Raw genomic sequence first — 15,360 nt, forward strand, 5'->3', positions numbered from 1 at the left:
CGGCATAGCAACAAGATCACGAATGACGTCATAGTGACGTCATCGTCACCCTCATGGTCCTGTGAGGACACACATCAAATACCATTAATGTCACGTACTGTAATTATGATGTCTATCATGTCGTGCTTATGAATCATTTCATGGCTTTGTGAAACTTTCATTCACAAGGATCATCCTGAAATTTCCCTCAATTGTCAAATGACTTAAGGTTATAGAACAGCTGTGTGCAATAATGACATCAAAGCGGCAATATTGTTCACTCTTGTACAAAATATAGTATTTAAATGTAGATTTTTCATACAATAAAAACGAAATACGAAAATATATGTGTAAAAAGTCAACACCGTTTCCCTTGAAAACATCGTACAAAACGGATACGTTTCATACTGTACCGAAGTCATACTCCCACTTCCCAGGCCAATAGACGAGAGAAAAATCCTAAGCAAAGACCAGTGACATTCAATTGATTGAACCTTGCTAAGGCCCAGGCAATTGGTCCGGGGAGAGTTCACGCTAATAAAACATTCATTACCTCGAGTCCCGAACAATAGAAGATTGAATTCTAATATTCCGTGTGTCACACGATAGTCTGTCATTATGGACCCTCCCGTTTCCCGCCATTCTCTGGCCACATTTCCAGACTAGTTCTGTGTGGGTATGTGTATGGGTATGGGGATGGGTATGACAAAAAGCAATGAAGACTAAACTTTCGACATAGGCATAATATTATGTTTCGTCAATGACGCAAAAAACCATTGGTAAATAAATAAAAGGTGAATGAATGAATTTACTTATAAAAGAGAGATATGGATGGTTCAGCGACATTTGTCACAACATTGCGAGTTAGGTGTCATACCCGATATACTTTCTAGAGATCCAATTACAATGTCAATAGACAGAAAATATTTTCAGGCTCACAGAGCGTAGGGTGATTCTTTAGACGTTGACCTTTGTTTTTATTCCCGCCTTGTTGTATTCAGTAAGTATCAAAGAAATTCGGTCCTCTCAGACCAGAATTAGAAAGCCATATCTCTACTTGTACTACAGACAAGATGCAATTCTGGTGACGTGTGAAAGACATGATGACAACAAGTATGTGCCACTTATACCTGTTTGGTGGGGCTTTAGAATGCAGTTTGAGAACTCTAGGGACTCATTTCATTTCTCGGGAAGAGTCTGGGACATATGTGCGAGGTCAAATTCAATCAGTTACCAAAACGTCGTGAACCTGGGATTTTGTGTGGCCACCCGAAACCAGCTCCAGGGGGGCTGGACTGTCCCAGTGATGTCAGTAGGCATTCTTGATAAATGACATCGTATCCCTGTCATGAAACTCGATCTCTACACAATACATCGTACCGTAAGAAACATACTCCATGACATAACATATAAATACATTTTATTGAAAGGTACTCCATAAAAAATGTAGCTGTCTTGTCAGTTACCGAGGGAACTTGGTAGAAATTCATGCATCGACCTGCCAAAATACAATAGAAGGCGAGGTGTCGTCCCATGAGTCATAGCTACGTCATTCAGGTATGCGCCCTGGGGCTTGGTCCGTGACGTGTTCAGCAAAGGTAAATATTGCAGGTACCATCGGTACTTAAGTGTCCAGGTGGCTGTATACACTATTACAGTGTACACCAAGCTAACAATTACATCAACACGACCTTCAAACTGGGTTGGTGAAGCGAATGGCAAATAAAACCTCCCCAAAGAGTCCACAGTTCGCGTAATGCTTGAATAAATGCATGCTTTTTTCTACCTCCATGATAAATGTCATGACCATTCAAAGGTCGCCGGGTCAACAGATCAGTGCCGCGTGCTGTGCCTGTCTTGGCGACCTGGTTCCCGCTAACGTTCACCAGGTTAAGGTAACTAAGGTAACATTTGACAAGCTGAACAGAAACCTAACACTACAGAAACTTCCAAAGGCGGAAATTAAGTTACACTGTGGGATTTAGAGCCTCCAAATTAGATTGAAACTGCACTGGGCCATTCCGCAATTGTTTAGGTAGCTAGCTGGACTCCAGCTGAGCTACCACGTTATTACGTTAGAATATTTTTCCAGCAGAAGGAACATGTTGGGCAATTACGACAGAGTCATCAAAGTTCTGCAGAGCCTTTACAGCGTGACATAACGTCTAAGTATACAACGTTACAACATTTTCGCATCATTTACAGTATAAAAATTCTAACAGTATAAAAATGATGGAAGGAAGTACATGTAACTTCTAGAAACAGTCAAAGTCAATTGCAAACAGGGTTCGTCATCCCTCTCGGCATCGGCAAGACGGGTTTCTAGTCTGTGGATCACCCTGGCAACCTGAGACAAAAGTCTGGTCTCCTGTGAGACGCTTGTCTTGTATTGAAGTAAGAAAACGATCAGTTCCTCCGTTGCACAAGAATATTTATCAAAAGACGGCGTTGCTGAGAAAGAGTCCGTTCGGTCTCCAGGACACGCCGTACAGCTCCCTGAGCCTGCGGAGCTCTGCCCGCTCCACCCCGACCCGGACGTCCGGCACGGCGTTCCTCCGGCGCTGCAGCCGCGGGCTCGTCGGCAGGGCGCTCTCCTCCGCCGCCGGGAGCACTTCCGGGTCCTCCTCGGTGCGCTCGCCGTACTCCTGCCGTAGATTTTGCAGCACGTTTGCGTCGATTCCTTCCAGGACGTTCCCCATGGCATTCCGCCGGCGCGGAGCTCTCCTCAGTCCGTCTGCAGCAGACATTTTACTTTCTCTCACCTGTGCGAACTTGACTTCCGATTTCTGCAAGGTGTTGGTAAGGTAACGTTGTCTGCGGTCTGTCTGGCGGGGTTGCATCAAACAAATGATATACGGTACGTTCTCCCTTCTGATTGGTCCGTTCCGGGCGACCGGGAATCCCGTTACTGTGATTGGCTTGACGTCACTATGACGTTGGGGAATCCCGCTTTTATTAGGTCGATGAGCAGGGTCGATGAGTAAGAATGAGTGTGCCGTGTTGCTACATGCTTATGATCATATATGCTTGGAATTGAATACATGTACTTGCATGACAAATCCTTCAATTGCAACGTAATGCAGCCAGCCACTGCCGCGTGTCTGAAACGCCAGCATTACGCCAAAGAGATGACTAATACAGATACTTGCTCATGGACACCTTATGTGAAACTGTGCTGGGACATATGTTTAAAGCTCCTTGAGCATGGGCATACCACCTCTTTGGGCATGCATGTAGCTCATGGAAGATATTTTCCATCTGTTTGTCCGTCTATAAATTTTCAGAGCGTTTGTACTTCTGCAGCTTCTTGCCCAATGTAAAATTGCAGAACAGACCATACCAGCACTCACACTGTCTTCTAATTACTTTGTATATAATGTTATATATCTATAACGTTACATATCATATTGACGTAGTTTCAATATATGTAGAAATAAGTTACAAAGTGAGGCCCAATTGAGGAGGTGGGTAAAGGAAGATCTTGGATGTCAACAAGTCCGACTATCTATCTAATAGGCTTAGTACCTAACATCCAACTGATGAACAGAGTTTGTATGTTTGTTAGTATGTTACATGTACTTCAAGCAAGGCTTCATGCAACAAAACGTCACATCGCTATGTAATGGGTATAACAGTACGCGCATACAAAATAATAGTAAGTGTCTCATCAGCATGAGGTGAATCATACTGACATCACAGTCATATAAATTACGTAGGTTTCACCACCACTCTCATCCACTCACATACAAACTGCAACAACGATGACATTATACTGTAACGTTAGCAACAAACAGTGCATAACAAACCATGGCATACTGACGTATCAAGATTTGGCACACCCAAAAGTTATGAAAACCCACAAGGGTGAGTTAAACAGGTTGAGAAGTGTTCCATCAACAGTGGGAAAATCATTAACTAGTTCTGCACAAAGAAAACACTTCACAGAAAAATAAGTCAGCCTTATCAGCAACTAGTTCAAAACAGTTCAAATGTGTCAAAAGTATTGTATTGAGCAACTGGCTGCATTTCATAATTGTAGCAAAATCCTTTAGATGAAATAGATTTTCTTGGAACACTTATCTTTTAATATGTCAATTTGTGGTTCTCATGTTAGGTCTATAATACAAAAGCTTGTATCTCTTAAGTGACATGGTTTCTGGAAGTGAGAAACTTGAATGGCAGGTTGTATCAATGTATCAAACAGAACTACATTCTTCAGCATAATCCTGACTTATCAGTAATGTTCTGCTTTCACAAATGATGTTCTACATTCACAACTAATGTTCTGCATTCATGGTAACTGGTTTCCATTCACCTACATGCAAAATGTAGGTAGTATCATGGAGGTAGTACCTCCATGGTAGTATGCAGTGTAAAAATACAATGTAGTGTAGTAAAATGTTCTGTATTCACACAACATGAACCGGTTATCACCGATCCAAACCAACCCCTTAAGTTTACAGCAAACCTCACTGATCCGTTCCTGACGTCACGTTGATGGCTTGTTGTGTACACAACTTTCCCCTGGCGACGTGTGCCACAGCATGCACACAACATGTCCGTGTTTACCACTGGCTGGTGATGCGCAAGGGTAAACAGCACAAGGAAGTGTAATTTTGTGTAATGTAACAAAGTTGGAACAGTCTACTAACACTAGTAACAGACACACACATGGCCACAAAAACCCAAAGTAATAGAAACAGAAATGACCAATTCAAATGGATGCATGTACCATATACCAGCTCTCAATCCTACGTATCCTACACATGTGTATCATACATATCATGTATGCGTATCATGCTGTACATATCATGTATGTGTATCATACTGTACATACCATGTATGTGTATCATACATATTATGTATGTGTATTATACATATCATGTATGTGTAAAAAGAAATGTGTATAGATTTATTAGGACTTTAAATGATGTAGTCTTTTTGATATATTTTTTCCTGACCCTTACCTCTTCCCTCATGACTTCGGTGAAAAGCGGCCTGCAGGCAGATTTGAGCTTCTCATGAATAAAGAATGGTCCAAACAAACAAGTTTACATGCAAACATTTTCGCATCAATTACTGGGAGACCAAGGCTGTACAACCCAGCTTTATTACATTAGCTGCTGTATCAAGACCCTTAATTAAATATACTCAGGTTTAGGTAAGTGGAATCTTGTAACCAGCAACAAATACCAGGTAAGTCAAGGAAGAACACTAACAAAGTTAACATAAACACGAGCTTGGTTGAAAAGACTGCAGGAATGTAAAATGCATTAGTTTTTATTCTATAGCCTCCTCGGATGTTGCAGCATGGAGTCTGAATGTCATTGTGTTCTGTAGTGCTCAACAATAATTGGGTGTATCAGGTCTTGTCATTTACCTAAACCTCATTTGCTTCTTCTATATGTTTGATTGTTCCTTGCTGTGTACTGGGTAACACACCCCTATGTTTTTCCACCCCCTATGTTTTGTTCTGGCATCTCAAGCTATGTTCTGACATGTTCAGTGTCCTAACCTAATCTGTCATGTGGGGGTCTTATCAAGACTTATCCACACACAAAATACAGTATCATAAAGAACCATCCACAACTTCTCGAGTTAAGCAGCTGTTCACACACACACACACACACAGACAAACAGACACATGCACCCAAAAACATAGCCTTCTTGGCAAACGTAACAAAACCATGAACACAGTTCACTGAGCAGATTAACAGCCAACACGACAGCCCTTACCTGTTTCCCTGAGTCCACTCAGAACTTTCTGGAAGATCCCCTTGTGGGATTTCCCATCTGGATGCGTGATGAGCACGTCCACGTCCCCACAGTTGGTCTTCCCGCGCCGGTACGAACCGCACGCCATCGCCATCAGACCTGGGTTGATAGACTCTGCCATCTCACGCACCTTCAAGGGGCAATAAAAATTGACTTTTATCCATACACTGTACTTTGTTTACTAGTAATATAACCTAAGAAGAGGCTGAGGAAGCAGCAGCAGCTAGACCCACATGGAAACTTGCTGCACAATGTGCCTGTATGTAGTAGGGCTGCGGACCGGTACACTGTACCGGTCCAATACCGTAAAAATCGTTTCGGTACAGGTCCAAAATACCTGATCATGAAGTAACGAGTATATACCGAAATAGCTAGTTTACACCATGTATATGACTAAAGATAGGTAAATCCTACCACAAAGACGAAAAATTAGCACTGGAAAAGACGTAAACACCGTCGATTGATTTGAGATCCTCAGTCTCACGAGACATCGCGAGAGTGTGGCTGATCCAGGGTTGTGATTGGTCAACAAACTCAAATCAGGTCAGAGGTCAGTCATTTTCCCTTCCCTCCAACACTTTATTATTGTTTCTGTGTCATGATTGAAAAAGTGAAGAACACGTGTTAATTTGTCAAATTGTTCAGGTACAGGTACAGGTCCGGACCTGTACCTAAACCTCTGTACCAGTACCTGTACCTGTACCTGATGTTACGTTTAGGTACGCAGCCCTAGTATGTAGGCACAGGAGGACCTAAGGTCTAAGGTAAGGTAAGGTACTTTGTTTGAATAATGGCTTATTAGATTGTATGGGAGAGGAGGATGGGGTCCCGGTGAAATGATGCCACGTTATAATAAACACCTTGGAGTTTGCAATATTCGGCTCTAATGCATTGACGCAAGGCTTGCAAATGAAGGTGTGGGTGGTTCAAACCTTACAGTCCAGTCCTACACAGTTTGTGCATACTGTACAAGACTGGTGTGTTGCACCTAAAAGCAGTTTACCAGTTATGCAAAACAAACAAACAAGACTGGTTATTGAGAGCACCTACAGTTTTCTCTATCTCTGCTGCCTCGTCCCGCGGCATCCTGTCCAGGAAGTCATCGTAGTGCTTCAGTCCGATCTGCTGCTGCCGCGTCAGCTTCGCTTTCGTCCGCAGGTCGTCCAGCGTACGGAGACCCTGGCATGGGGGAACACACGATGGAATGGTTTACAAACATTAAGCAGAACTATATGACAATGATCACTCACTCAATCCTCTTGCACATAATGCGTACTGCTGACTAGCTTCGTCACAATGATCACTGTAAATAATTTCCTCGGGTTGGTGAATGATTGAATATCTAGTATTTTTTCTTCAATTCTATTGGTCCAGCTGTACAAAAGAGAGGGTTGTTACCAGACTATTTTAAATATCAATGTTCTCTACTCACAACAACTTCTTTGGGACAATTATGACTTGCGCTGACGCTAGATGTTACAGTGATTCTATAGCACAGTAGTCATAAAAGGGAGACATATTCGCCATGGAAAGGACACTGCAAAAATCTTTTAAAACCTGAAAGTTTCACGATTTACAGCACCTGGTCACACACCTGATTTTTTCTGAATCTTATAGTCAATAACCCTAGCCTCTACCAGGCTTCACAACTTCCACACACAGGCAAACACACCTGTCCTTGGTGCTGAACACCCTCCACACACAGATTAACACACCTGTCCTTGGTGCTGAACACCTTCCACACACAGGTTAACACACCTGTCCTTGGTGCTGAACAACTTACACACACAGGGTAACACACCTGTCCTTGGTGCTGAACAACTTCCACACACAGGTAAGCCATGGAGGCGGCTGGAAAGAGCAGAAATCAACCAAACTGGGTACTCACCTGCTGCAGCCACTGTTGTGCAGTTTTGGCCCCGGCTCCCCACACGTCGTTGAACAGGTTCAGGGCCTCGTGTTCGGGACCCAGGTGGTCCAGCTTCCGCAGGTGCCCGCTCTCCACCACCTCCCAGATCTTGTCCGCAAGTCTCTGCCCAACACCTGGCAGACTGTGGGCCTCCTACAGGTGGAACACAGGTGAAACACAGGTGGAACACAATTAGATTCTCACCTGTCTTCCTAACACCTGGCAGGCTGTCGTGTAAATATCTACGCCCATTCTACCTGAATTGAATTGAGGCTCTCTTTCAAAGACTTTCAGTGTGAATGTTGAAAATCTCACAAGAAAAATGCACGCCCTCTTCAATGAAAATTTCCAGAATCTATTCCTTTACATACAATGCAGAATCTATTCCTTTATTGATTGACAATAAGGAATGCAGGTCCAAACGAAGGAGTTAAGGACAGAAAGTACAGACCTCCCATGAGGTGATAGGTTTGGGGTGCCTCTGTAGTATAGCGATGGCCTTGGTGTAGCTCATGGCACGCCATTGGTCGCTGGTGTTCTTGTATGCCTTCGCCAGTAACTATAGAAACATATATAGCATATAAACCATTATTACACTTCAAGAAAATGTTATAATTAAGCTATAACTGGCCCTAACTATGTCTAAGCAAACATATGCTGTTCAAAATGACTTGTCGTAATTTCTGAACATAGGTTGCTAGAATGCCAAGTATCACACTTAGTAAAGTTTAGGTGGTTTAACTTAAATGTAGTCTGTATCTGTATCTGTATCAGCATAGCCGGTATAACCCTTCAGCGTAACACATCAGCTTTGCAGGCACAGGTTGCATTGGTGATATGAGTACTGAGAATTTTTCATAATTTGTACTACTCTTCCCCAGTACAGGCCCTGATGACTACTACAGTATACAGAGACCCACCTGAAATTTGTCAGTGATGTGCTTGTTGTAGTTCACACCTTTGGAGGTAGAGGGCTCTGCACATACCCACTTTCCCCGCTGAAACAGAAAAACAGAAAATACATTGCACAGTTTGCAGTGGAAACTTCTCACATCCAAAATAGTAAGGGAGCAAACATGATACATTTAGCTGAAACATATCAATTTCTATTTTGAATGTGGAAAATAACGGTTTAGCTTTCAAAGCAAAAGACTACAAAACCCTGCTCATAGGTTTTGTGGAATCCAATGAATTTCTCATCAATGATACTTTAAAAATGGCAAAAAAAAAACAATTATTTCAGAAGCTTTTATTGTTTTCTTCTTTTTTTTTTTCAACCAACTCAAATAATTACAGTGTTGTACTTAGCATGGTTGGAGCATAGGGGACCCCTACACTGTGATTTGGACATTATAGGCTGCACCTATGCTAATTTGAGTACTTAGCTCAGCATTTAATGAATACACCAGCAAAGGTTCTGAACCCTGTGGCTTTTCATAGATAATTTTTAAAAATCAACATTCAGCCTTAAAATAATTCTGTATTAAATAAAGAGGAAAAATTCTACTTCCCAAAATCTGTCCTTCACACTCACTCGCTATCCAGAAAACAGTACGCACCTCTGCCCTGGGGGTTATGAACCTCAAAATGTGATACAATGAATAAAATACATGTAATATAGCCAGCTACTGAGTACTACAAATCCTGACAGGCAAGACTTCAAACAGAATATTTTCTTCAGAGGAGTCTATTTTCTCAGACTGATTCCTGATTGGTAACTGACCCAGATTCTACGCCAAGCCTCTTTGATGCCGGCCTTGTGGTAATAATTGCAGGTGTTCACTCCAACCATTGGACAGGGCATTAGCTACGTCACATCAAGACAGTTTTGTGGATGACGTCCTTGTGCACACTGTTTTTGATCTGATTTGCCCAAGACAGACCAGAATTTCCTATTTCAAGACTGTACAATGTATTATCTTTTTCAGGACTGAATTACCAGTAACTTTTTCTTTTCATACATGTATGATTTGTTGTATGGAACTGAATTTCATTAAGTATGTACAAGACTTGCAGGCTAGAGAATGAGGTAGATAAAATAAACACATATATTATATGGAATTCTTTGTGACAATCATATGGCTTTTAACCTAGTTTCAAATAAAAGGCAATTATGGTTATTAACTTATATTGTATCTGTCAGTCTGATGCAACTTGTGATTTTATTTTTCAAAATCCAAGCATGGTGACTTTTGGCTCATGCTGCTTTTTCAGTACTTGGATGATGATGTCATCCATAATACTAACCTGGTATGGCCCAGAGAAGGTTGGCAATCTTCCGGTAGCTCTGGTGAGATTACTTAGCATATTTTACATTGCTGTAGCACATTGTTAACTACCAGTGGTCAGGATGGCGCAAAAGAATGCACTGCTCGTGTTACTTCTGGTTTCCAACCATCTGGTTTTCACACTTGTAGATCCGCAGTGCCCGAATGTCTGTAGTACTGACGTCTCGTACATACCACATGCCGTATTGCAATATCAAGCTCTTTGTCACTGCCCAGATGAGGGTAAGGCAGGCTCTCCATGCAGCTGGGTGGGGCACGACGGTCTCTACAGCTTCCGTGTCTGTCTGGACAACATACCGGCCGGCTTCCCTCAAGAAACGAGGACGATCTTCATCAAGTATCTCCGCTCTCTGGTGATCCTGGAAAGGTCTTTCCCCAATGTTTCAATCCTGCAGTTCCTGCACATCAGACAGTCAAACGTTTCCGCAATACAACCAGGGGCGTTCCGTGGTCTGTCATTGGTGCAAAGCCTCAACCTTGATGACAACCGTATCTCCAGTCTAGGTAGGTTGAACGAAATCTTAATACGTATATATTATAGAAGTGATTCATTTAGGTTAAAACTTGCCGTTTCCGCAACGTAACACAAAAGGGAAAATCGGCCAGAGTGAATTAGATTAAGCTTCAAATGGCAGTTACAGTTAGATAAGTTGTGACGTCTATTAGTCTGTGACAGAAAAGCTGACCGGTATGTTATATCATATGTAGCTCTTGCAGTTAATTTGTTGCTACAAATATAACTGACGAGACAGCCTGTCCTGTAGTGTTGCTGGATGCAGACTTAATTCCATACTTCATATGAATATGAAGTTTTACAACTAGATTTTACTTTTGCAATTCTTCAATGTTATATCATAACTCAAGTTGAACAGTTGTTTCCAACAACAACAACATTTTGGACTGCTTATTGGGACCATTCTAATAATATCATTCATGCTCTGTATTTTGTTTCTCCTCAGAATCCAACACTTTCCACGGCCTGGAGACACTCAGATATTTGTACCTCCAAAAGAACGCAATTTCCAGCATATCCCAGCATGCACTTCGGGGCCTACCTCTCCTTCTCATGATGAATCTGGGGCAGAACCGCCTGCGCTCCGTGCCCACCAGCGCACTTCTGCAGACGAAAGACGAACTGTTTGTAAACCTGTGCGCAAATCGCATCGCTACCATCAGCAGCCAGGACATGTCCCCGCTCAGTCGCAGGCCCTTGCGTCTAGATCTTATGATACACGACAACAAGCTGAACTGTGACAGGAATCTGACGTGGTTCATCTGCAACCTGCCACACCTGGACTGGATCTACACTCGCGGTAACTTGAAGTGTGCTTCACCCGCCGACCTCCGCGGTACGTTCCTCGCCACCCTGAGGGAGAACGTCGGCCAGTCTAACATGTCAGACCCAGAGGAGAGCAAGTTTACAGGATGTACAGCGATGTCTACCACAACAGCTTCTGTAAATATGAGCTCAACACAAAGCCAGACCATTATTCCCACTGAGGACTACGCAGATCTAGATGTGCCACATACAAAGGACATGCCGATCGTTGACCAGACAACAGCAATGGACAGTGTCATTCTTCTTGGCAAAGTCAACGTGGGTAGCAGCATTAACTGGTCCCATCTGTTTGCCCTGATCAGTACTTTTGTTGCACCACTCCTCCTTCTGTCAGCATCAGCAGCCTTCATCTCCTGCATTTACCCTCGTCGTGAGTCTTGTGAAACATCAGAGAGCCAGAACATTGAGCCGTACGCAGTGGTCTACGCTGACCCAGCTGAAACGCAAGATCAAGGCACACACCAGACAGAGGACAACGATACCATTCAGCCGTACGCAGTGACGTATGCAGGACAGAACGACACGCTTCATCATCAACCGTACGCAATGACTCGTGTTGATGACCCAGGGCAAAACGACAACTCTGATATCCAGCCATACGCAGTGACCTACGCCGACCCGCCACAAGCTGCAAGAAGCCCAACAGAAACAGGTTATACACCGCTGAAACACACCACCAAACAATCAGCTGCACAGTCACTACCAACAGGAGCCGAGACTGAGCCAAAATATGACAGCAGCGTCGCATCAACAACAGAGAGCAAGAGTCCTTATGGAACGGATGACAGCAACAACGCTCCACCTGTACGTGGACTGGTGTATGGGAGTGAACCATCACAGCATGCTCGTGAGGAAGAGGATGATGTGTCGAATGTTCAGAACCTGTACAACAGACCTGGGACACAGCCTCCTGATGAGTGTGCTACAAGTACTACTGAAGAACACTCCATAGACACTGGACCTCATAATTAACAAGCAGACTGAGAACACATCAAGTTTGGGACATTACTACTACATGTAGTAACCTTCTCCCTGCTACTGTACATGTTGTACATATACCAAGGACATTATATCAATATACAACATCCTTGACATAACCACTACAAATTTGGTTCTTTCAATGGCTAAAGGCTGAAGGTAAAGACATCAGTCTTTGTAAATATCATTAGATTTTGACAGGAATGTTTTAAATATTCCTTCTTCTACTAGTACCAAGAAAGGAATTATGTAAGATGAATGTATGTTGCTCCAATGTTCTAGTAACTTCTACATTTAAAAAGATTTTATGCTATAAATGGACAGCAAGAAGGAAGGAAGGGACAGCGAGGGTAAAATTCCTTTTTCCCATTTTCGCTTTTCATCCTGTTTTCAAATGAAATGCCCAACTGTGACCAATGTTGGTTAAAACAATTTAAAATTCATTAGATTCATAGAAGAATGTTACCCCGTCTGACATTTTGAACAACTTACTGGTAGTTTGTGAGGGGAGGTGTTGGGTGTGGAGGAGGCAGATGTAGATGGGGTTGACTCCCCCTCCTCCTCCTGGTTTCCTGCATCCTCATCATCCTCCTCCTCATCTGTGGGGACGTAGCTGCTGTCATCACTGTCCTCACCTGTGGGAACTGAGCAAGAATAGATACACCATGCATGGTAGCACTGCCCCCTAGAGGAATACGTTACAGCTGCAGTTGCACTGCAAGATAGTGAGAATTTCGAAGACTATCTGTCTACGTTCTAGAAATTTGAGTGAACAGTCTTTAAAATCATCTTATAGTATAGAAAACTAGTATTGATGTGCTGATGCAAAATGTTATTGATAAGCTTTAATAATCGTCTACATGTTCTTGTTTCTGGCTGGTACATTTTTTTTTATTTAACAAGTAGCCATTATCAATGATATTACTGTTTTTCTGTTCATTTCATTTGTTGAGTGGGATGAATGAATGAATGAGTGAGTGAGTGAGTGAGTGAGTGAGTGAGTGAGTGAGTGAGTGAGTGAGTGAGTGAGTGAGTGAGTGAGTGAGTGAGTGAGTGAGTGAGTAAATGAATGACTGATGATCCAATGAATGAACAAGCAGACAAATGAATGAATGAATACTTTTCTTTTTGAGAAATGCAGAGGGTCTTACTTGTGGTCATCCCATCAAAGTAGGACCAGGAGTAGCCGTGGCGACTATTGATTCGGGCTTACATTGCATTACCCTCAGCAATAGTCGTGGAAAGATCCATTGGCAGAACTGCACATTTCCCGTTGGCTGCTCGATGCTCCGTTTTTGACCCGGTTTTTTTGCTGTCCCGAGCTTCCCTACAATATATAACTCCACAATTGGCCGGGTTGCCGATGTTTAGATCAGCCTAAATATTCCACAGCGCGACAGAAAAGTAGTAAAATAGCTAGTCGGCACAAGCTGGCGCCATCTTGGATATAGTCGGGAATGTCCGCTACCGCCGTCGGGAACGCTCGGTAGCGTCACGATTACCGAAGCCCGACCGAAAGCTCTCCGATTATAACCGGAAAGGCTACCGAGCGTTCCCGACGGCGGTAGCGGACATTCCCGACTATATCCAAGATGGCGCCAGCTTGTGCCGACTAGCTATTTTACTACTTTTCTGTCGCGCTGTGGAATATTTAGGCTGATCTAAACATCGGCAACCCGGCCAATTGTGGAGTTATATATTGTAGGGAAGCTCGGGACAGCAAAAAACCGGGTCAAAAACGGAGCATCGAGCAGCCAACGGGAAATGTGCAGTTCTGCCAATGGATCTTTCCACGACTATTGCTGAGGGTAATGCAATGTAAGCCCGAATCAATAGTCGCCACGGCTAGACCAGGAGAACCTTAAAAACAGAAGCTCATAATCTCCACAGAAGGCCTTTATCCAAACTGTTTTCTACATACTTAGTGCAGAAGTAGTGGTAAGTTCTACCTTTGGTTTTGTTCTTCCTCCACCACCAGGCATCCTTGGCAGGGGACGGCTGTGATGATGCTGCACTCTCCACTCCACTGCCCTTCTCACCCACATCATCAACCTTCTGTACGGCTACATATGATTGGCTAACAGCTTGTGATCTGACCCCTAATTGGCTGACATCCTTCTCATCTTTAGATGTTGCTTTTTTCTGGGGTATCACAGAGGCAGGGGCTTTGATTGTGTACTCATCTGCTTCAAGCAGTGTTCGGCGTTCGATACAGTCACTTACCCAGTTTGCCTGTACTACAGTTGCGTGTTCGGGTGGTTTTTCCACCTTCAGGATTCGACAGAGTCTATCATAGTCCATGTTATCGTCCACAACAATATGAGAGGTATTATCGGTGATCTTTCCGTGGAGATCACCCCCAAACCGCGGAATCTGCCGTTTGAAGATGTCCATCCTCGCCTTCCCCAGTCCTGCTGGAAGTAGGAACGCCCTGACGTCTTGAAAGATCTGGGGAACATTCGGATTAAGACTTGAACTTGCTTTCCCCCTCTTTATAGACCCGGAAGCGGGCTGAGATTTCTTCCGTTTGCTGTCCGGTTCTTTTGCATCTTGAGGTAGGCTCCGTTTTCTGTCTCCCATATCTTGATCGAGGATCTTATATACGTTGATGATGCAAACGCAGACAACAGATGCCTCTACCAAGTGATCACCTCCAGTTCTTACACATCAAAACTTGTCAGGACAGGCTTCAGCAAATGTTATCAACAACACACGAAGCAATGCACACCTGGGCACGTTCGAGGTCGTTGTCCTTTGACCTTTGACCCGAAATCAATTTCTGGACCTGTAACGTTTTCATATGATGTTAGAGTAATTCTCGGCTTTAACCTGCCTTTGTAAAGTAAGGAACAGCTAGAGAAGCCTCATATATTGCCAAGGAAAAGAAGTAACACAAACTTCTCGTTTCAAAACGGAAATGTGCCGTGGACCATTCTCAATAATTTTAGGGGGAGGAAGCATTCTTCAAAAATTCCTTATTCATTTGCATCTTCAATCATCAAAACTTTATAACTTAGTTTTCAATATGTTTATCCTCATTACACTAATTTATGTTTTACTGGTAGCTTTGCTGTACTTTTACTCCAAAATAT

At 43.1% G+C, this 15,360-nt stretch overlaps 1 protein-coding gene across 1 annotated transcript in view; it reads right to left on the reverse strand.

Annotated features, from left to right (window-relative positions):
• LOC109471593 (DNA polymerase lambda-like) overlaps nucleotides 1-15,050 on the reverse strand; it is a 25,700-nt gene extending 10,650 nt beyond the window's left edge. Inside the window, 7 exon segments of the mRNA XM_019770941.1 lie at nucleotides 5,716-5,884; nucleotides 6,805-6,933; nucleotides 7,643-7,816; nucleotides 8,115-8,222; nucleotides 8,584-8,661; nucleotides 12,761-12,912; nucleotides 14,218-15,050. Coding sequence (XP_019626500.1) covers nucleotides 5,716-5,884; nucleotides 6,805-6,933; nucleotides 7,643-7,816; nucleotides 8,115-8,222; nucleotides 8,584-8,661; nucleotides 12,761-12,912; nucleotides 14,218-14,848 — 1,441 coding nt within the window. The 5' untranslated portion in view covers nucleotides 14,849-15,050.
• Nucleotides 15,051-15,360: the final 310 nt, after the last annotated feature.

This window comes from Branchiostoma belcheri, unplaced genomic scaffold (genome assembly GCF_001625305.1).
Source record: "Branchiostoma belcheri isolate BF01 breed outbred unplaced genomic scaffold, Haploidv18h27 scaffold25, whole genome shotgun sequence".
Classification (NCBI taxonomy): Eukaryota; Metazoa; Chordata; class Leptocardii; order Amphioxiformes; family Branchiostomatidae; genus Branchiostoma; species Branchiostoma belcheri.